The 23,842-nt window shown below is 38.8% G+C and overlaps 1 protein-coding gene across 2 annotated transcripts in view; it reads left to right on the top strand.

Moving 5' to 3' along the window:
* Positions 1 to 23,842, top strand: part of DOK6 (docking protein 6) — a 437,100-nt gene that overhangs the window by 332,542 nt on the left and 80,716 nt on the right. For both annotated transcript variants that reach the window (XM_050767818.1, XM_050767819.1), the window contains exon 7: positions 14,234 to 14,351. In XM_050767818.1, the coding sequence (XP_050623775.1) occupies positions 14,234 to 14,351 (118 nt within the window). The remainder of the gene's footprint in view (positions 1 to 14,233; positions 14,352 to 23,842) is intronic.

Here is a 23,842-nt window from a genome sequence, read left to right as displayed (position 1 = left end):
TGTGATTTTCCTAAGCTCTGGTGAACAGAAAAAGAAAACATTGGGAGGCCAAGGTGGGCGGGTCACTTGAGGTCAGGAGTTCGAGACCAGCCTGGCCAACATGGTGAAACCCCGCCTCTACTAAAAATACAGTAATTAGCTGGGTGTGGTGGCGGGTGCCTGTAATCCGGAGGCTGAGGCAAGAGAATTGCTTGAACCCAGGAGGTGGAGGTTGCAGTGAGCCGAGATAACGCCATTGCCTTCCAGCCTGGGCAACTCCGTCTCAAAAAAAAAAAAAGGATAACTGCAAGTTATTATTCAGTGTTCTAATTCATGATTTTATCACTCAATATTATCAATATTAATCTTAAGATTAGAGCTTTAATGATTGCTGACAGCGATCAGCTTTCTGCCAGGAAATACACCACCTGCCTATTTGTGAAATTTTTTTTTACTGATAGTCATGGATTGTGACGAAACAGCACAAGCTGAATTAGAACAAATTATTATGGTCGATAATGAAAATGTGAAAATGGATCTGTGATCCCAGTTAATCAATTCACTCACTATTGTTCAGTTTCAGAACACTAAAGAAAATTTAGTCTAAACAACGAAAAAACCTCACATGGCCGGGTGGGGTGGCTCACGCCTGCAATCCCTGCACTTTGGGAGGCCAAGGTAGACAGATCACTTGAGGTCAGGGGTTCAAGACCAGCCTGGCCAACATGGTGAAACCCGTCTCTACTAAAAATACAAAAAGTTAGCTGGGCGTGATGATGGGCACTTGTAATCCCAGCTACTCAGGAAGCTGAGACAACAGAATCACTTGAACCTGGGAGGCAGAGGTTGTGGTGAGCAGAGATGGTACCATTGTACTCCAGCCTGGGCAACAATAGCGAAACTCCATCTTAAAAAAAAAAAAAAAAAAAAAAAAACCAACCCACACATATACATGCCCAAGAAGAAACATGTATTTCTGCATAAGGACACCAAGGAGGTAGAGATAGTGAGAAAGCAGTGTGTAATTTGTCTAATCAGTGGTGCTCTTGCATGATATGAGTAAAAACTAGACTAGCATTCTTTTAAATTTATTGTTTCCTTAAAATTTGATACTTTAGATGTCACTTCAGAAAATGCTTTCATGCATGAATATATGTATAAGTTTGTACTTCTCAAATGTAATCAAATAGATCAGAGTAGATTCTGTATACGAAAAATCATTGCCTAACACAAAAGACTGCAATTTCTGTGTTAAATACAATTTTGTTTCTTGTTTTTTTGCATTGCTGGAACCGAACAATATGAAGAAAGCTGCACAAGGATAGTTTTCTTAAATGAAAGTAACAGATTTCAAAGGCTCATCAAAATGACCCAACATACAGACATTATAACATACATACAACCCAATGACTCAGATTATCTTTTCTTTGAAACTAATGCTATAAAATAGAAGTATTTTTTAAATGTAGGCCACTAAAATCTAAGTTGATATAAGCATTGCCTGGGAAGATAATGAAGGCCACATCCAGTGAATGTGAGCAGAAGTGTCAGTTCCTGGGATATGTTCACTGAACGCAAACAGTTTGTAGAAGGAACACAGTAGGATTTAGGAGGTTGTATTCCAGGGAAAGACTGCAACAGAGCTATGTGACCTTGGGCAAGTCACATTTTCTGTGCTTCAGTTACTTGTACTTAAAGGTGCCAAGTGAGGCACAATGATATCATAATATGTACTTCAGTGTTAGACCACCTCCTCGTCTTTAGTAAAAGCTCAGTAATGAGCCAATTCATAAAATGGCTAGCAAGAAACAGTTTTTCCCACTTAAAGCTAAACTGTTATAACCATCACTAAAAATTCATCCCAGCTTTCAGTACATGCAGATACTGGAAATTAATTTTATGAACTTAACGATAGCCTCTATATATTTACATTTTTTAAAATTTAAAAACCCAAAATTTGATTTTAAATCACTAAGAAATTTAACATTTTGTGTATTTATCATATTCATTATATTCAAAGAGCAGCTCTGTAAATGTCTACTTGCAAATAAATAGAAAGAGATAATAGAGATTAAAAATATACATGTTGTTAAATGCATTACTGATTGCAGACGGAAATGGTGTTGAAAGTGAATGACAGTTTCTGCTGTTATTCCCAAACTCAGTTTATTTTCAGACTTCCTGAAAGTATTTTGGTCCATACATGGTTTTATTTAATATTTATTTATTCATTTATTTAGAGACAGTCTCTCACTCGTTGCCCAAGGTGGAGTGCAGTGACATGATCTTGGCTCACTGCAACCTCTACCTCCTGGTTTCAAGCGAATCTTGTGCCTCAGCCTCCACAGTAGCTGGAATTACAGGCACATGCCACCACGCCTGGCTATGTTTTTGTATTTTAGTAGAGAGTGTTTTGCCACGTTTCCCAGGCTGGTCTCGAACTCCTGAGCTCAGGCTATCTACCCGGTTCAGCCTCCCAAGGTGCTAGGATTACAGGCATGAGCCACCACACTTGGCCAATACATGATTTGAAATATACAATAACACCCATTTTTTCAGAGGTGTAATGAAAACAATATCCTACAAAGTTCAATTAAATGACATCTAGCAACTTTAATTCAATGACCATGTAAATATTGCCTTTTATTTGTCATTCTGGTACAGACTTAGCAGTTATCTAATTCCTTTCCATTTATTTTAAATAAAATGGAAGATTAAGTGTGAGGTGTCCCTTGTTGAAAATTAAACCAAGTCTGTAAGAAGCCCATTGCCCATAAGCCTTCAAACTTCAGAGGACTGTTTTAACGAGTACAGAGTGCCAAGCATGGCTGGCTTAAGGTGTCTGGCATCTCTATTCACATACGGTTTTCAGAGGTTTCAGGAATCCTTTTCCAAGAATAAAGCTCAATGTTCAACTGAAAGAGCACTTGTATGCAGCATTTTCTGATTAAACAGTAAAACATTTCTTTTCACAATTGACATACATTTCACATGTCACTTCATGTATTTTCTGGCCACTTGTACCTTTGCAGTATTTCTTATTCACGTTTTTTCACCCAGTCCCTCTTGTGTCAGTCATACCAGAGAATGTGCTGGCATATGTACCCTAGAGGCATTTCTTAACTCTCTTCAGAGAAAGCTATGGCTATCCCTTCCCAGCTTACAATGCACACACACACACACACAGAATGCACACATGCATACACACATGGACCACATTCTGCTATTGTCTCACTTGTCTCTCATCTGTTCCACTTTTCCACTGTTCCAATAATAGCTGGTATTATTCAGCTATTCCTCATATTCATTTGTGGGATTGTATTTTTATTTGGTAATTAGGCTTAGATCAAAATGTCTGAATTGTCATTAATACCTCAGTTTGGACAAAATTTTGTGTCTTGACCACATATACACATGTAGACCCCTCTGGTCTATGCCACTTCTTCCATGCAGGAGTAGAAATTCCAATGCAGCAATCTTTACCAAGCACTTAACATGTGACACACTATGCTTTTCACTCCCTAAGTACATCTTATAACAATATTTATAACACTTTAGGTTACATTGACTCCAGTTTAGAGATAAGGAAAAACTGAATCTTAAAAAAAATATATGTATGTGCCTTCCTGAGGTCCAATTAGGAGGCAGCCGTGGAGTTGATCTGATAACAGGTTGGTGGAAAGCAAAGCTCATGTTAACTACCTTCTGATTCTGCCATGCATACTGTGGTGTTGTCTTGAACATGAGAAACAGGCACTCGCATTCCTGCTCTGGCTTTGTGAAATTTACCCAAATTGGTGTAATTCTCATTCTTATCTGTATCCTGGAGGAGAGAGATCCAGTAATTTTACAGTGAGAGTCATGGGGAAGAGGGAAGAATATCAGGATTCTGAAACCTCAGAGCCACTCAACTAGCTATGTCACCATGAACAAATTATATTATCCCTCTGCACCTCATTGTCCTTGTCTGTCAAGTTCAGATGGCATATTTGTTGACAATTTATGTGAATATTCAGTGGTATAACATATGAGACCAATTTGCACATTGGCTAGGCACATAGAGAATGGCTCATAAATGTCAATGTATAAATGCTGAATTTCTTCTCTCAGTTGTATATAGATTTGTCTCAACTGCTAATCCAATTTTTAAATTTTTAGGCAATCACTAGAGATAAAGAGCAAAAGGAAGGTCAGTTAGCATTTTTTTATACAAATGAATTTTATGTAAGTGAACACAAATTAGCATCAATGTTCACAGGGGGAAACAAAGCCTCAAATCAACAAAGGAAAAAACTTCGAAGACAGTAAGATTACCTAGGTTGTATTTTTGGTAAAAGCATGAAGAGGTGTGGGTTGTCAATACCTTCATAAAATTCCCAACATCTGTCAGCCCACCTTCCTGGTAACTTAGGTCTTCTCAAAGGATAAGGATGGAATGTCCACATTGTAATATATTAGGGAGGAAGCTTTTTCTAGAAGATATCAGCATCAAAGTCTAAAGAGCAATGGACTCAGAGTCTAGAGAACTGTTTTCTATTGGAAGCTCTGTAGTTGAGATTTCCCCTTGAACAAATTCTTGAATTTTTCTGCATATTGATTTCCCATCTGTAAGAACATTGGTGGTTTTCTAAGAAGGATTTTAAACCTTGAATTGCATGACTTGTCCACATAGTTACTTGAAGCTTCCTCACTCCGTAGCAGTCTTACATGTATGCAGCCCTACATGGTGACTCAGAAGTAGTGAGAGGAAGAGAAGCTGTCATAAGGGTCTTAGAAGTCTTGTCCACAGCAGACATAATGTCACACCTACCATATGTTATACTAGTCAAATCAATCACCAAGAAGCCCAGATTAAAGGGAGGGAACAATCTTATATGCAAAGACACACAGACTCAAAAGTGGAGGAAAATTTACCAAGCAAATTGAAAACAAAAAAAATGGGTTGCAATCCTAGTTTCTCACAAAACAGACTTTAAACCAACAAAGCTCAAAAAAGACAAAAAAGGGCATTACATGATGGTAAAGAGGTCAATTTAACAAGAGCTAACTGTTCTAAATATGTATACACCCAATACAGGAGCACCCAGATTCATAAAACCAGTTCTTAGAGACCCATAAAGAGACATAGATTCCCACACAATAGTGGGAGAATTTAACACCCCACTGTCAATATTAGACAGATCGAGAGAGAAACTTATTCAGGACTTGAACTCAGCTCTGGATCAAGTGGACCTGATAGACCCACTCCCAAAACAGAATATGCATTCTTCTTGGCACCATATGGCACTCTAAAATTTTTCCCATAATTGGAAGTAAATCACTCAGCAGATGCAAAAGAACTGAAATGATAACAGTATCTCAGACCACAGTACGATCAAATTAGAACTCAAGATTAAGAAACTCACTCAAAACCACACAACTACATGGAAATTGAACAACCTGCTTCCGAATGATTTCTGGGTAAGTAATGAAATTAAGGCAGAAATCAAACAGATGCTAGCAAGGTTGTGGAGTAATAGGAACACTTTTACACTGTTGGTGGAAATGTAAATTAGTTCAACCATTGTGGAAGATGGTGTGGCAATTCCTCAAAGATCTAGAACCAGAAATATCATTTGACCAGTCATCCCATTACTGGGTGTATACTCAAAGAAATAGAAATCATTCTATTACAAAGATACGTGCATGCATATGTTCACTGAAGCACTGTTCACAATAGCCAAGACATGGAATCAACCCAAATGCCCACCAATGATAAACTGGATAAAGAAAATGTGGTATGTACATACCATGAAATACTATGCAGCCATAAAAAGAAATGAGATTATGTCCTTTTCATGGGACGTGGGATGAGCTGGAAGCCATTATCCCCAGCAAACTAATACAAAGAACAGAAAACCAAATACCACATGTTCTCATTGTTCAGTTCCCGCTTGCAAGTGAGAACACATGGACACAGGGAGGGGAACACCACACACTGGGGCCTGTTGGGGGTTGGGGTGGGGAGAGGGAGAGCATTAGGAAAATTAGCTACGCTTAATACCTAGGTGATGGGTTGATAGGTGCAGCAAACCACCATGGCACATTTACCTATATAACAAACCTGCACATCCTGCACGTGTACCCCAGAACTTGAAAATTAAAAAAAGGAACATAGGCAATTTCTAAATGTCAGCTTTTAAATGAATTTGCAGTCATCTTCAATCTTTCACAAAATGCAATATTTAATACTATTTATGATGCAAGATTATGAGGAAAGACATTATACAGAATCTCTTGATGGTGAAAAAAGGACAAAAGCATAGAACAGAGTCATGATTCCAGTGTTGCTTTCACAGAATATATGGTCTTAGGAATGTCGATTATCTCAAAGCTTCAGCATCCTCTCATTTTAAAGAGGGACATTTCATCCTTTTCCTATCTTACAGGAATTTTATGAAGATTTAAGTAGATAAAAATTAAGGAGTTGGCCAGGCACGGTGGCTCACACCTGTAATCCCAGCACTTTGGGAGGCCAAGGCAGGTAGGGTAGATCATGAGGTCAAGAGATCGAGACACCATCCTGGTCAACATGGTGAAACCCTGTCTCTAAAAATAAAAAAAAAAAAAATTGTTTTAAATTAGTTACGTGTGATGGTGCGTGCCTGTAGTCAAGCTACCTGGGAGGCTGAGGCAGGAGAATCACTTGAACCCGGGAGGCAGAGGTTGCAGTGAGCCACCAAGATTGTGCCACTGCACTCCTGCCTGGCAACAGAGTGAGACTCCATCTGTGAAAAAAAAAAGTTCTGGGTCAAATACCAGATACAATGACTAAAGGGATATAAAAGAAAATGTAGAATACTTGAATTTGGCCAAAAATGAGGAAAAGGCATTATATAGAGAATATATATGTGTTAAAAATGCTCAATTTCTACTAGACCAAGTGCAGATGAAACAAAAATATTAATGGATGAACAACAGTTTCTTGAAAGTCCAGACTTCCTAGGAGAAAATACAGGAGATTCTTACTCATTTGGAAGGGTAGTGGCTAGAAGATCGAGGTGAGGTTGAATGTTAGGCCTGGGCAGAACGTTTAAAGGAGAGTTTAATAAAATAGCTAAGGAAGGGGACAGTAAGTTATAGAACCGTAAAACAGAAAGCTTTGTGAATTAAACATCATTGTCATGTATAAAATAGTACTTAAAAAATGGGCAAGGAACATGAGTAGACATTTTTCAAAAGACAAAAATGGCTACAAAGGTTCATAAAAAATGCTGTACATTGCTATTAGGGGAATGCAAGTAAAACCACAATGAGATTTTCACACATGTCAGAATGGCTATTTATAAAAAGATGAAAGGTAACAAGTGCTGGTGAGGACATGGAGAAAAGGAGACCGGGACCCCTGAACACTGTTGCTGGAAATGCAAAGTACAACCATCGTGGAAAACAGCATGGAGGTTCCTCAGACATTTAAAAATAAAACTACCCCATAGGCCAGCGATTCTACTTCTAGGTATTTACCCAAATGATTTGAATCAGTTCAAAGAGATTCAGTTCTCCTGTATTCACTGCAGCATGTTACACAATAGTCAGTTTATGGAATCAACATAAGTGTTTATCAACAGATGAATGGATTAAGAAATGTGGAATACATACACAGTGGAATATTGAGCCTTAAAAAGAAAAACTGTCATTTTGCAGCAACATAGCCTTAAAAAAAGAAAACGGTCATTTGCAGCAACATAGATGGAATTGGAGAACATTATGCTAAGTTAAACAAGCCAGGCACGAAAAGACAAATACCACATGTTCTCACCTATAAAATCAAATCTAAAGCAATCAACTCATAAAAGTAGAAAGTAGAGATGTGGCTACAAAGGCTAGGGACTTGGGGGCAACAGGGAGATGACGGTCAAAGGGTAATAGGCAGGAGTATGTTTTATTTTGAGGGTTCTGTTGTGGCAAATACAGTTAGTAATGCTGTATTGTACATTTCAAAATTGCTAAATTTCAAATGTTATCACAAAAAAGAAGTATTTGAATTAATGGTTATGTTAGATTTCACTTGTATTCATAAATTATATCATGTGCCCCACAAATATATATTATAAATTGTCAATTTATAGTACAGTTAAAAAGTACTTAAGGATACAAGAAGAAATGGGCAGAAACATGCTAGTTATTTGAAATTAACACTTTCATGTTGATACAGATTAAAAATTAAATATATGGAGCAGGAAATGCAGAGCAAATAGTGTTTACTATGTGTATATTTGAGTGTGTGTAGTAGACAGATTCCATATCAATGTATCTTTTCATGTACCTATAAGATGTACAGAAATTGGCCATATAGTTAAAAATGAAAACTGAATTTTAATATATGGAAACTACTCAGTGCATGTTCTGATTAAAAATAAAAAAATTTGCACAAACGGCCCAGTGCAGTGGCTCACACCTCTAATGGCAGTGCTTTGGGAGACTGAGGTGGGAGAATTGAGACCAGAGTTCCAGGCCAATGTGGGCAACATAGTGAGATCTCGTCTCTAAAGAAAAAAAAAAAAAGCGCACAAGAAGTCATTACCTTAATATACACAAGCAATAACTTTATGTAAAAAAGGAAATAGAGCTACAATTTACAATTATATAATTTTAGGAGAGAATACTTTCTACTTCACTCAGAAGCAAATGCTTTTATTAAACAAAATTAAAATTACTTGGGAAGGTGAAAAGATCAAGACAACCTAAGAAAAACAGCAGGTGGAAATTAGCACAAGCACAAAAAAACTGAAAAATATAAATTTACATAAAACAAGTCGCTCTAATATAAAAATAGAAACATTATCCAAAGTAAAAACCCAAATATATAAATTCGACATATGAAAGGACTTATAAAAACATGTATTTAAAAAAAATCCTAAAGAATTTGATGATTTTGTATTAAAATGTAAACAAAATAACCTTAGGAGAATTGACTTTTGGCAGAAACAGTCATAATTCTACTTATACATATGTAAACTAAAGTCCCTAGATGGCATACTAAATGTTTTCTAAAATTTCTCAAAATTCTTTGGTATTGAGATTTGTAAATTTTAGTTGCAAAAGAGCAGAAATAACTTAATGCCTTTCAGTGTGGATATAGTAAATAAATTTGGGACATAGCAAGGTAGTCCTTTGTATTATTCAGGGTCCACTTAAGTAAATGGAGCCTGTGATAGTTCAATGGAGGAAATACAATACAGTAATTTAGATTCAAGACATAGGAAGAGTAGAGACAATCAGATTAGCAAAAGCAGGAAAGATGCTACCAGCCCTGCTTCCCTTGCCTATTAGTTTCATGGATGTTGGCAGAAATCACAAAAAACTCCTGAGTCAGAGACAGGACTTTATTCCTGAGGCACAGTGAGCATCATAAGTTTCATGCTTCCACAGGTTTCCCTGGTCCCTAAGTCCCACAGAGTCACGTGGAGCAGCCAGGGTGGATGCTGCTGCATGTTGCCCCAGCCAAGGGATCCGAGTTAGCAACTCCCAATCTTATCGGGGGGGCTGACTAGCAACCCTGCCCAGCCTTTTCCTTGGAGGAAGACAGGATCTGTACTGCCCTGTTCAGGCCGAGGGCAGATTTGTTTCCTGGAGGAAGACATTTCTATCTTCCGAGGCTGTTTGCTGTACAAACATAGTTGAAAATATAGTAACAAAAGTGCAAACCCAGAGTGACACAGGAAGAATTGTTTCCTAAAAATGACTTTTTCAATGAAATGTGTTCAAAAGAATCTTCCAAAGTTTAGGGGAGGAGAGACATGAGAGTTGGAATTTTATAAATGAGATTCGTAGATGATATCAGTGTATTTATGTATTGCCTAAATGGGAAAAAACACTAAGAACCCACTTCTTGTTTCTATCTTTCCGAGAGCCGTCTAAATCTAAACTTTTCTGGTTGGGGAGAAGGGTCTTTTCTCATCACCTTGAGGACAGCATAATTCTCATCTGTGTTATATTCGAACAAGGGTATCAAAATGCAGTCTCCATATGGCACACTTTGGGGCTAATTTTCTTAGACTGTTGGCTTTGTGATGAGATGTGTCAGTTGTCCCTCTCAAAGCACAAGTGTTTGAACTGCTCTCCAGGCTTACTTTAGCTGTGATCTCTACACCCTCTTTCCAGATGCTAAGTAACTCCCGATTCATTGCTCATATGCTAGAGAACTGACTGCTGTTTCACAAGAATAGAAGCAAGACAGAGCGAAAAATGGCAAAAAGTGATGGCAAGTGTATCAAGAACTAAACGCTTCCTAGTCTAGTTGATTTCTGCATATATGCTAGAGCATTCTTTCTAAATCCCGACCCTATGCGAAAAGGAGAAGCATCGCCTGCAGGAAATAGTCGTATAAATACCAAGGGAATTCTGGCACAAAGATTGCAGAATTTTGTATAGCTGGGATTTTTTTTAAACTAAGTCCACCAAAAAAAAAAAAAAAAAAATACAGCAGACCCTTGCAGAGAAGGAATGAAAACTTCGAACACATGTATCCATCTTGTTTAATTTCTTAATACATTGTTTAGAAATCTCAATGTTTTATAAAAATATTTGCAATATAAATACAAATTGCTTTTTAACATACATGCTTTTATGATCCTAAAACTCCTCCTGGTCAAATTGATGCATTGCTTTCTCAATTAAGAAATTACTATAGCATTTTAAGCTTTTTCTTAATGCTTTTAATTGAAGCATTATAATATGAAAATAGTTAAGGATGAGTTTTAATTGAATAGTTAAGGATGTGTGTCCTCTTGTTGAAGCCTGTCATCAAAAGAAGTTTTACACCTGTAATCCAGGCTACTCGCGAGGCCGAGGTGGCAGAATTGCTTGAGCTTGAGAGGCAGAGGTTGCAGTGAGCCAAGATTGCACCACACTCCAGCCTGGGCAACAGAGTGAGACGCTATCTGGGAAAAAAAAAATTTCATCAAGTGTGCTTGAAATACTGTCTTGGTCATTGCACAAATCAAACAGGTCAATTTGTAATACATTGCTTAAAGTTCATAAAATTAAAAATTGCTGGTTAAATCAGACAGATTCTACACCACTTAGATTCCCCATGACAGTACTCATTAATTTGCTCAGCTTGCTATAACAAAATACCACAAACTGGATAGGTTGAACAGCAGAAATTCTCACAGTTCTGGAGGCTGGAAGTGCAAAAAAAAAAAACAACAACAACAACAAAAACAAAGATGCCTGCAGGGTTGGTTTCTCCTGAGGCCTTCTCAACTTTTAGATGGGTGTTTCCTTGCTGTGTCCTTAATGGCCTTTTCTCCGAATATTTATCCCTGGGTCTCTCTTCCTCTTCATCTAAGGGCACAAGTCCTATTTGATCATGGTCCCCACCCTTAGGTCCTCCTTTAACCTTCATTAACCTCTTTAAAAGCCTTATCTTCAAATATAGTCATTTGGGGGTTAGTGCTTTAACATATGAATTTGTGCAGAAACAGTTCAGTCTATAGCAGTACTCAATACAAAAAAGGTACACATGGGGAATGGACTCTATTCTAAAATCCAGGGGAACATCTAGACATTGAGAAATGGGAGACTAGATCTGTATCCCTAGCAAAGATCAAGAAAATCCATAATCAATTTTTTGAACATAAATTTTCCATTTTTCAGCAATAAGTTATGGAAGTAGAATAGAGAGAAACCTAAGGAATAAATAGAATATTAAAAGCATCCTAGAACATGAAAATGAAGAGAGAAACGTAGAGAAACTTGGAGGTGTAAAACAATACAGGGAGATTCAGAAGGAAATCATGTGGAAGAATTATCCCGTGGCTTCCAACTATATTTCCAGCAAACAAAAATGCTATTTTCCTGATGCTTAAAAAGTGACCATTTGGGAAGAAAAATGTCTCCCAGAATAAAAAAAAAAAAAATAGTAGAAAAAGCACTTTCAATCACATTTTGGAAAGATTAATTTACAGAGGTTTTTTGGAAAGATTAATTTACCAATGATCTACTGTATGCTGAGTAATAAACAAATTATATTAGAAAAAGGAAGAGTAGACAGACAGAACCGTGATTAGTATGAGACTGAATCTATGGATAGTTGTTAATGGGCATTGCTGACATGAATTGAAGATTTGTGTTTAATTAAGTTTATGCCTCATATGGGAAATTGGCTTTAAAGACAAAAGTCCTATCTTTTCTCCCAATAATGCTTTCATAAAATGAGCCTTGCCTCTAGTTCTTTGTGGTGGTGGACTTCCATCCATGAGGGTGTAATGCGTGTTTTCAATGTGCATAGCCCTACTTGCAGAGTCCCACCCCACTGTTAGGTCCAGGGTAAAACTGGAAACGCCCATTGTTGATGCAGGTTTTTTTGTTCCTTAGTTCAGCTAAATCCAGGTTCTTGTCTCACAACCAGGAAAAAGTAAGGCATGCAAACACACTGAAGGGTGAGGAAAGTAGAATTTAAGCAAAAGGGGAGCTCTCAGCAAAGAGCTGTCCCGCCAGCCAGCTCCCACCTCAGATTGAGCACCAGGCTACCACACAGGAGCTGAAGGGGCCAGGCGGCTCCTCCCCTGCATAAGGTGTTAATTCCTGGTGTCTCAATCCCATTTTTTTTCCCAGTGTGCACATGGGCCCTTATAGTCTGAGCCACCCTACATTCATTTCCTTTACTGCACATGTGTTAAGGGACAGTTTTTTACCGTGGGCATGTTTAGACAAGTCCCCTATATACAATGACCTGGGTGGGTCCGAGGTTCTCCGGGGACACTTTATCTGCCTAGGCATTTGGCTGTCTCCTGCCGTTATTGTTACCAAACCACCCAAAAGATTCTGAAAGCACTGCTCTATAACCCAAGAAGCTTGTCTCCGTAGAACCCCACCCCTATAAACACCAACCACAGGATGTGGATGTGGATAGTTCACCTGTTTATGTAATAAGCAGGAAAACTTTGAAGTCTACCAAATTTTGAAAAAACAAAGAATGGCTGCAAAGTTACCATTTGGAGCCATCTTTAAAAAAAGAAAGATACCTCAACAGTGCCAGACTTTTAAATAGACCGAGTATGGCACTTTTGTGACAAGACGTAGCAGCTCCAGAAATGTCTTACCACTAAATGAAATATGTGCAAGCTCTTTAATTCCACTTTCTATTAAAATGTAAGAACCTCTTAGTTTTATGTGGCCTTGAACGACCTGTTGTGTCATATCGGGTACTTTCCTGATAGCATCTTCTATGAAGGGTGGCAAGAGTCAAATCCAATGCTGGATGTAGAAGTATGTGATCCATCCAAGCATCAAGGGCTGGGCACAGAGTGTGCACGAGCACCGTGGAAGGTACACACCACAGTAGCAGCAAGGCACGCAAAGCCTAGATTTGACAGAGATCATCTTTACAACTCTGTTTTGCCAGGAGTCAGGCATCAAAGAAAATGTGATTTTATTCGTTAGAGGATTACTCATTGTCAAAAGTAAACATTTCCTCAGGTTGGGTCAGAGACATGTGTGCCAAGACTAAATAAAACCATTTCTGCATGTTTCTTGAAACTTCTTGTGCATTAATAAAAAGCTATTTCTTGAAAACGCAATGTAAACTTATTTTCTTTGAACTAATCACGTAGCTGAGTACGTGATATTGTGTGAATCTTCTCAGCTATCCTTAAAATATTTCGAATAAACATGCCACAATTTTATCAGTGTTTCTCAGAGAATACCTTTTTAATATGTACAAGATTCTATCACAGGAGCAAGGAAAAAGGTCTGAGAAAATATCCATTGTGTAAGGTTGGGAGGACGTGTAAGGCAAAGTTTTATAGAGATTGAAATGGGTAAATAATGGGTATTCTGTAAACCTTTCATGGGTCTCTGCTTCTGAAGGGGGCTGGCACCTTTATTATTTTACAACTCTGTAAATTGTAGAAAGCCGAGAGTAATGCAAATAATTCTTGTCCATAGAAATTTAAGTAACTGTGTTGGGTGGAGTGACTACAATTGATCGTGCCCTGAGTGTTTACCAGCATTCCCCATTGCTACAAGTCATTGGAATCATTCGTACTATTTGTGTTCTCTTAATTAATGAGTTAGATTGAATTGTTTACAAGTATTCCTTTCACATTTTTGAGTAATGATTTTACTTTAAAAAGTTATCTTTACACAGGGGATCATGTAGGTTTCTACAGCAGATTCTATCATCTGTCACTCATTTAACCCTGAACATTTAAAAGAGCAGATTTCAGTTTTCAACAAGGCCTAAAACACATTTTCTTTTCTCTTTTAGCTTCAGACAAGCTTGACTGAACCAATGACATTATCCAAATCAATCTCTCTTCCTCGCAGCGCGTACTGGCATCACATCACTCGTCAGAACAGCGTTGGTGAGATCTACAGTTTGCAAGGCAAGTCACCTTAAAGTAGGAAAGCAGCACCTCCATTAGCTTCCTGCAGGTGGACTGACTCATGCAAATTGCTTTGTATTTGCATTGCTTGCTTTTCCTCCCATTCCCCTTTATCAGCTGTCACTGGCAGCAGTGGGAGCCGAGATTTACAGTGGCTTTTAAAAAGCTATCATTTCCTACACTCACGGTAAAAAAAAAAAATTCCAAAAATTACTGTGAGGGCTAAGGACCCAATTTGGCACAAGAACTTGACTAAAACATTATACCGAGCACATTATCAGAAACTAAAAGCTAATGTAGAGGTCTGCTTCATGCTGTGTTTTATGAAGGATTTTTTTGCATCTTTTTCCTTGAAAGGATTCAATATCAGTTCAGGAGGCTGGCTTCAGGCTTTAAGGCTCTGCCATAAACTGGTACACAAACCTACCCATGAAAGTCTTAAAGTTTAGTCAAAGCCTCAATATAGAAACCATTTGGAGAGGATGCAGGGTAGAAAGGGCCACATGTAGATACTTTGCCTTTGTAGTTTTTCTAATGATAAATGCTCAATTAACTAGCATAGGAATAGCTTGCCAGATGAATCAAATTAATAGCTAGCAGATCTCTGACTAACAGCAGCCGACAACCCAGCTCCGGCAGTTGTCTTCCCATTCCTTCCCTTTTGTTTTAAACTGAATCATCTTACCCTTCAAATAAAATATTTGATTGACTACAAGCAACTAACAGCTGGCCAACACTGGAGGAAGCAAGAAACTAAGAAAATAAGGCTGAAACCCACACAGCCGAGAGCATTTACTCATCCAACAAACATTTACTGAGCACCATAGGCTTGAATGTAATAAGCATCCAATAAACATCTAGGGAAAGAATGACCAATTTTGACCCTCTGGTAGTTAGGCATTCAGACTTTTTTCCCACACGTTAGCTTTTGCTCACTATTAACAATGCTGTAAGTTTTGACAAAAATTATTTGTTGCAAGCGAACTGAAGTAATTTCTTATAGCAATATTTGCTTGCCAGGGTTTCCAAACTAACAGAGTTCTATCATGGAAATTAACAGTTAAATGTATGTTCTACAAGGCAAAGCAGTTGGAATGATTGTAGTCACTTACTGAAGGCAATTACATGTTATATTTTAAAGGGACTCTTATGGGCCAACTTGACTGCCTGTATTTAACAGTATCTTCGTTATTTGTGTACAAAAATATTTAATAGAATAAGGATTAGAGGGTTGAGAAAAGCCGAGGAGTGGGGACTGGTTTGGTAATTTCAAGAATCAGAAGACAAGCGTCTCATGCTTTTATTTCCCTCTTCAGATGCCAGCAGCCACACACAAACTGCCCGAGTCATGATCATGCAAAATTAACCTTGCCCATTTCTGTGATGAATAATAATTCGAATATGCTTGTAATAAGGTTTTTATTTAAACATACGTGTAAATATTGATACTTGCTTGAAAACTATAAAATGTTTAAATGAAAAAACTATCAAATTTCTAAGCAAGTGAGATATTAATGCTCTTAATACAAAAAATGTGGAAATAGGTCAGAAGTAGTGTAATGGACAACTCTAGTTTTTGTCAAGGGGTTTGGCCTATAATTCCAGAAAAAAAAACTACTGCTTTCATGGTAGTATGAAGGAAACGTTTTCTGAAGACAGAGCTAAGATTTAGACTGATACACAATTTCTGCAATAATTTCTTATGCATCTGATAAAGAATTAGAATGCACTGGAATATCCTAAAACATTGCCAGAGACTTCTTGATGTTGATTTATATGTAGCATAGATGTAATAACTGAAATACTTTTATCTCACCGATATTAACTTCTAGCAAAGTCAAGGGCTTGACATGCCTTTTCAGTTAGTTTACTTAATCTCAATATTTCATGCTTCTCTGATTGGTTGGTGGCGATTGTAGTTTTTACAGGATATGCATTGACTACTTAAGTCAAATGTTTATAAAATATGTTCAACGGAAATTACATTTCACTATACTGTGGGTTTACTTTCTGTACTGTGCACTTCTCAGAATACATTTTACCACCCTGTACACGTCTCCCTATTATATAAAAATTTAAGTATCCAGATAAAGGGGATAGATGATTGACAGGCAGGCACATAACAGATGGATAAGAAGTTATACTTTGATAATGGTCATTTTATTCTTTTGTTCTGTTGTGATAGTCAAAACAAGCAGAGAGCAAGGAGCCTCAATTTTTTTTTTTTTTTTTTTTTTGGCTAGGTGCTAGTCCCTAATGGAATCAGAGCAGAATGAAACTACTGAAAATAAGGAAAAAATAGAAATTCAGAACCTCAGCACCCTTCCATGAACATGTACGTTTTTCACAAAACTACATTTAAAAGTCTAGTTATCCACCGAGTATGGTGGCTTATCCCTGTAATCCCAGCACTTTGAAAGTTTGACTTTTCTTTCCCAGAACAGAAGTAAGAGTTGATTAACAAAGCTTTAGAACAGCAAGGAAAAGGAAGGGAAAGAAAAAGAGTTCACCTTGGGAGACAGCAAAACAGGCGCCTTCAGAAAGCAAGTGCGCAGCTTGACCTCTGTGACTTCGGGTTTTATACGTTGGTATACTTCCGGGATCTTGCAGGACTTCTGCCTACTCCTGAAATCTTATTGGAAGCTGCTGATCAATTTCAGGTGTTTTCTATCCATGAAGAGCGTGCCTTTCCCTGGTGCTGGCTGTGACCAATTGTTACTCCTCCTGAAATCTTATTGGGAAGCTGCTGATCAGTTTCAAGTGTTTTCTGTCCATTAAGAGCGTGCCTTTCCCTGGTGCCGGCTGTGACCAATTGTTACTCCTCCTGAAATCTTATTGGGAAGCTGCTGATCAGTTTCAAGTGTTTTCTATCCATTAAGAGCGTGCCTTTCCCTGGTGCTGGCTGTGACCAATTGTTACTCCTCCTGAAATCTTATTGGGAAGCTGCTGATCAGTTTCAAGTGTTTTCTGTCCATTAAGAGCGTGCCTTTCCCTGGTGCCGGCTGTGACCAATTGTTACTCCTCCTGAAATCTGATTGGGAAGCTGCTGATCAGTTTCAAGTGTTTTCTATCCATTAAGAGCGTGCCTTTCCCTGGTGCTGGCTGTGACCAGTTGTTATTCCTGAAATCTTATTGAAAGCTAAAGTAATAGGGGGGTTGATATTGAGATATTGCGGGAGGTTTTATGTTAATGATAGTGGTGATGAAATTGATAGCTCCTAAAATAGAGGAGATGCCTGCTAGGTGAAGCGAGAAGATAGTTAGGTCTACGGAGGCTCCTGGGTGGGAGAAATTCCCTGCTAAAGGGGGGTACACTGTTCAGCCTGTCCCAGAGCCGGCTTCTACTAAGGCGGATGCTACTAGTAGTAGAAAGGAGGGGGGAAGGAGTCAGAAGCTTATGTTATTTAGGCGAGGGAATGCTATGTCAGGAGCACCAATTATCAGAGGGACTCATCAATTTCCGAAGCCTCCAATTATGATCCGTATAACTATGAAGAAAATTATAACGAATGCATGGGCTGTGACAATAACATGAAGAGCGTGCCTTTCCCTGGTGCCGGCTGTGACCAATTGTTACTCCTCCTGAAATCTTATTGGGAAGCTGCTGATCAGTTTCAAGTGTTTTCTGTCCATTAAGAGCGTGCCTTTCCTTGGTGCTGGCTGTGACCAATTGTTACTCCTCCTGAAATCTTATTGGGAAGCTGCTGATCAGTTTCAAGTGTTTTCTGTCCATTAAGAGCGTGCCTTTCCCTGGTGCCGGCTGTGACCAATTGTTACTCCTCCTGAAATCTGATTGGGAAGCTGCTGATCAGTTTCAAGTGTTTTCTATCCATTAAGAGCGTGCCTTTCCCTGGTGCTGGCTGTGACCAGTTGTTATTCCTGAAATCTTATTGAAAGCTAAAGTAATAGGGGGGTTGATATTGAGATATTGCGGGAGGTTTTATGTTAATGATAGTGGTGATGAAATTGATAGCTCCTAAAATAGAGGAGATGCCTGCTAGGTGAAGCGAGAAGATAGTTAGGTCTACGGAGGCTCCTGGGTGGGAGAAATTCCCTGCTAAAGGGGGGTACACTGTTCAGCCTGTCCCAGAGCCGGCTTCTACTAAGGCGGATGCTACTAGTAGTAGAAAGGAGGGGGGAAGGAGTCAGAAGCTTATGTTATTTAGGCGAGGGAATGCTATGTCAGGAGCACCAATTATCAGAGGGACTCATCAATTTCCGAAGCCTCCAATTATGATCCGTATAACTATGAAGAAAATCATAACGAATGCATGGGCTGTGACAATAACATGAAGAGTGTGCCTTTCCCTGGTGCTGGCTGTGACCAATTGTTACTCCTCCTGAAATCTTATTGGGAAGCTGCTGATCAGTTTCAGATGTTTTCTACCTCTTAAGAGGGTGCCTGTCCCTGGGGCCGGCTGTGACTAATTATTACTTTAGCTTTCAATAAGATTTCAGGAGTAACAATTGGTCACAGCCAGCACCAGGGAAAGGCACGCTCTTAATGGATAGAAAACACTTGAAACTGATCAGCAGCTTCCCAATAAGATTTCAGGAGGAGTAACAATTGGTCACAGCCAGCACCAGGGAAAGGCACGCTCTTCATGGATAGAAAACACCTGAAATTGATCAGCAGCTTCCAATAAGATTTCAGGAGTAGGCAGAAGTCCTGCAAGATCCCGGAAGTATACCAACGTATAAAACCCGAAGTCACAGAGGTCAAGCTGCGCACTTGCTTTCTGAAGGCGCCTGTTTTGCTGTCTCCCAAGGTGAACTCTTTTTCTTTCCCTTCCTTTTCCTTGCTGTTCTAAAGCTTTGTTAATCAACTCTTACTTCTGTTCTGGGAAAGAAAAGTCAAACTTTCAAAGTGCTGGGATTACAGGGATAAGCCACCATACTCGGTGGATAACTAGACTTTTAAATGTAGTTTTGTGGAAAACGTACATGTTCGTGGAAGGGTGCTGAGGTTCTGAATTTCTCTTTATTTTTTCCTTATTTTCAGTAGTTTTATTCTGCTCTGATTCCATTAGGGACTAGCACCTAGCAAAAAAAAAAAAAAAAATTGAGGCTCCTTGCTCTCTGCTTGTTAACAACCACCTGACCATCAGCTGATTGTTGCCCAACACTCCCAGTGTATGTTGGGAGGGGGCTTCTCTCTCTTGCCCTGTTCATACATGACTAGCTACTTGCTGTAACATTACTCACCTCAAGAGTCCAGAACCTCAAATCTTTGGGGCAAAATGGATGAAGGTCTGTTTTTAACTTCTTCCTGCTGACAGAGGGGGTGGTTGCGGTTCGGTGGATCTTTGCTCATTGCTACCCGGCAGGGCTGAGTTGGCTGCATCAGTTGATGAAAGTGGTATCCAGCCGGGTCCAAGTGAGACATAGCCAGGATTTCACCACTGTCTTGTCCCACCGATGGGCAGTGCAGAGGTCCCCTCTAGAAGGGTGACTCTTGAATATTGAGAGTACGGTTTTCCTCACTGAGGATTGTCTGGAGCTCAATGGCCACTAGGAAGGTATCTGAGTCATGTGGACCAAATATGTTAGCGGTGGCAGATATCCGAGTTACCCAAGTTACCGGTGGCAAATCCATATGGGTCTACAGCAGCCTCAGTTCTTGCCTCCTCAGAAGAAAGAATTCTACTGAGGGGCATAAGGCAGAAGGAGAGACCTAGGCAAGTTTCAGAGCAGAAGTGAGTTGATTAAAAAGCTTTGGAACAGAAAAGGAGAGAGAGAGGGGGAGGGGGAGAGGGTTCAACTTGGAAAAGGGCCAAGCCCGCAATTTGGCAGAAGGATTGCTTGAGCCCAGGAGTTTGAGCCCAGTCTTGGCAGTATAGTGAGGCTCCATCTGAGTGAGTGAATATTGCAGGATATGATGGCACACGCCTGTAGTCCTAGCTACTCTAAAGGCTAAGATGGGAGGTCACTGAGCCTGGGAAGTTGAGGCTGCAGTGAGCCATGATCATACCACTGCACTGTAGCCTGGGCTAAATAGCAAGACCCTGTCTTAAAAAATAATTTAAGTCTAGCTATTTTGAATCTCGCTTTTTCAGCTGTGCTCCTTAGTGTCATTACCTCTTTACAAAAAGTACAATATCGTCAGCCAACTGTCATCACTGATATTACCAAATCAAAGTAAAAGTCTGGCAAGGTGGGAATGTATCATTGTGAAGTAAACTGCAGGTAGCACTGAGGAATGAAAATATATAGAATTTTCAAATATTTTAGGTGAAGCTGGGATCAATATGAATTAAATTTAGCAGACCTCATTTCAGAAAACAAAAGTGGGAAACTCATATATTTAAAGTTTAAGAGATTAAGATTCATTAATAAGCAACACATGTACTCAATTTTTAAAAAAGCATGACGTAAAAACAAATTCATTCTATAGTAAGACTTACCTGTAACTTCAATTGCCTGTAAGCCTCAAAGCTTTGACTTAGCTCAGTTTTGCTGTATTCATTTCTCTCATTCATTGCTAGATACACACTTAAAGACTGACGTATCCTGACAGAGATCCTGCATCTACCTTTGTTTTTGGAGAATAAGAATCTCCAATACAATCTGCCTAATCTTTCCAGGCTACTCCCAGAAGGGTGCTCTGAAAGAATAAGTTAATGTGATGTCCCCATTGTATTCTAGTAGTCTGGAATCAAGAGTGAAAAAGGGAATAATTAGCTTCTAACAAGCACACGTTGTTCTAAGTACTTGGCAGCAACTGTTTAAAAATCTCTGTCCCTAAGTGGTTTGCAGCAGGTTGAGTTATGCCACCTCTTCTTGCAGAAGTGGTAGACATTCCATTTTTTTTCTGCCAGATTATCATAAGGATGGTTGATTTGTATTAGAAAGTGATTTAATTTATACTTCTCTAACTTCCTCTGTACTTATGAAAAAATATTTATCATGCTCATACTAGAGATGTTGTCTCTAGACTTAAGGAAACCTAAACCATAAAGGGATGAACATAATTTTAAACTCTCAACTCAGAAGTAAATACATACTATTTGTTTTAATATTCATACAATTGTATTTCTAAGGCATTGGGAAATGTAGTAGGAAATGTTTTTTGAAAGCCCCGAGGAACATTCATTTAAAAAAAAGAAAAACACGGAGAGGTTGAGGAGGGGGGCACAGGAAGGGGTAAAAAGAAAAAAAAATCAGATTACTGAGTTTCCTTACTTTTAGAGCTCACACCTTGACTTTTAATCACCATTAGACATATTTAGATGACAGCCTATACAGCAGAGTTTTTAAGTCAGGATTTGTGAAGATGACAAAAGCATTGATTGAAAATGACAAACCAGTAAAAGCCATTGACAGTACCAGGTGTACTGCAGGCACTCAGTAAATCCTATTGAATTCTAAAATGAATTAGCAATGCGTTATAAGGCATACATGGAGATATGCGACATCAGGACCACATCCTCCGCCATAAGGGTGGACCTGAGAAAAATTCTCTTGTATATAAAGGAATCGTGTCTAGTCCCACATGTGAGCCCCAGGCCCTTCTTGTACAAGGTGAGGTCTTTGTTGGCATTTCTGCTTTTTGCTTTAGGATCATTTTGACTGAGCACAAATACTTGCTACTACTAGTCTTTATTTTCATGAACACAAGGACTGTAAAATGCTATAGATCTGCCCCTTTAACATGATGGCTCAAAATCTGTCTCTCTACACCTGCTCCTTTCCCTCGTGTTCATCTTCTATAAACTAATGGTGAGAACGAGGGTCAAGAAATATCTGAACACAGTGCCCAGTGAGCAGGCTTATGGGACTGCAGGTGATGACTGAACTTTTTCTGATGTATGATGGATATGGTCTGGCTCTGTCTCCACCCAAATCTCATCTTGAATTGTAATCTAAATTGTAATCCCCACATGTTGGGGGAGGGACCTCCTGGGAGGTTCTAAGGTAATGGAGGCAGTTCCCCCATGCTGTTCTTGTGAGTGAGTTCTCATGAGATCCGATGGTTTTATAAGGGGCTTTTTCCCCTTCACGCTCCAATTCTCTCTCCTGCCACCATGTGAAGAAACACATGATTGTGTCCCCTTCCGCCGTGATTGTAAGTTTCCTGAGGTCTTCCCAGCCATGCAGAACTGTAAGCCAATTAAACCTCTTTTCTTTATAAATTACTCAGTTACTGGTATTTTGTAATAGCAGCATGAGAACGGACTAATACATATTGATAATCCCTTATTTTCAGACAAAACGTGGAATATACTTTGACTCCTTTTTTAAAAAACTTGAACAATTACTCTTTGAATCAAGAATAATTGGATATACATTTGTAAAGGTGGTAGCTTTAGGAGTTCTCCTTTCAGTAACACTGATTAATATCCAAAGGCCAGCTTTGCCCCTACATATCCGTAATTAAGCTACAGACCACCAATGTCAGCACGGAAGCATACCTAATCACCAGAAGGCATTTGACACTCACGGAAAGGGTGTCTGTGGCTTCAATTCCTCAGAAGGACAGGATGGAAATAGGCAATTAGAATTAGAGATAACCTTCAGAAAATGGTAAATTAGAGTTCTGCCATAGATTAAGGAGGTAAATCAAAGATTTTGTTTCCTCTTTGCTCAGCAATGACCTTCTGTCCTTCTCTACTGTCCATTCAAACTGCATTGTATATAAATTGCTTCTGTTGAGATTTTCTATTTTGTTTTTCCAAGTTAAGCTAGTAAGTCTCTGGTAGCTAGTTTTTAAAAATACAGAAATTTGCAACAGAAGTAAAAAGAAGCCTGGTAGCCATTTGGCAACAGCCCTTAAAACATGAGCCACTTTCTAGAAGGAACACTTCTATTAAACCTTATTTATAAACATTTATTGCATGCCCATACCTTAAAGGTAAGTCAAAGGCAGGAAATGTCTCCCTGGATGTCAGTTTTTAGAGATAAATAAATCGGTTATTCCATAAAGCAGACATCATAAAAAATCCATGAAATATTCCCACTGTGAAATGTTCCTCACATCCTGCATTCTTAATCACCTCCTTTTCCATGCTCCCAGAGACATTTGTGTCTAACTTTATATGAATGCGTTTGTTTATAAACCTGCTTATTCCACTGGATCGTGAGGCAGTAATTTTATGAAAGATTTTATCAAACAAATTTTGGGGCTCAATTATCTTGAAGATGTTACCCATAGAGATTAAAATCGTGAGTTTTGGAGTCAAATAGACCTGAGTTTGAATATTAACTACCACTACTGACGTGATTTTGGGGCAATTTACTCAACCTTTCTAAGCTTATTCCTTGATCTCTTAAAAAATAGTATTACCTCTCATGATCTCATTAAACGAGATCAACATAAGATGTCAACATTCAATAATTAAAAGGACAGTTGACCCTTGAACAACATGGGGGTTGAGGTGCCTACCCCACGCCTGCACAGCTAAAACCAGTGTATACCATAGCAAAGACATGAAATCAACCTAGGTGCCCATCAACAGTGGATTGGATAAAGAAATTGTGGTACATATACACCA

The sequence above is a fragment of the Macaca thibetana genome, chromosome 18 (assembly GCF_024542745.1).
Source record: "Macaca thibetana thibetana isolate TM-01 chromosome 18, ASM2454274v1, whole genome shotgun sequence".
NCBI lineage: Eukaryota > Metazoa > Chordata > Mammalia > Primates > Cercopithecidae > Macaca > Macaca thibetana.
The sequence above is the reverse complement of the archived record's forward strand: the minus strand, read 5'-3'. Positions and strand labels throughout refer to the sequence as shown.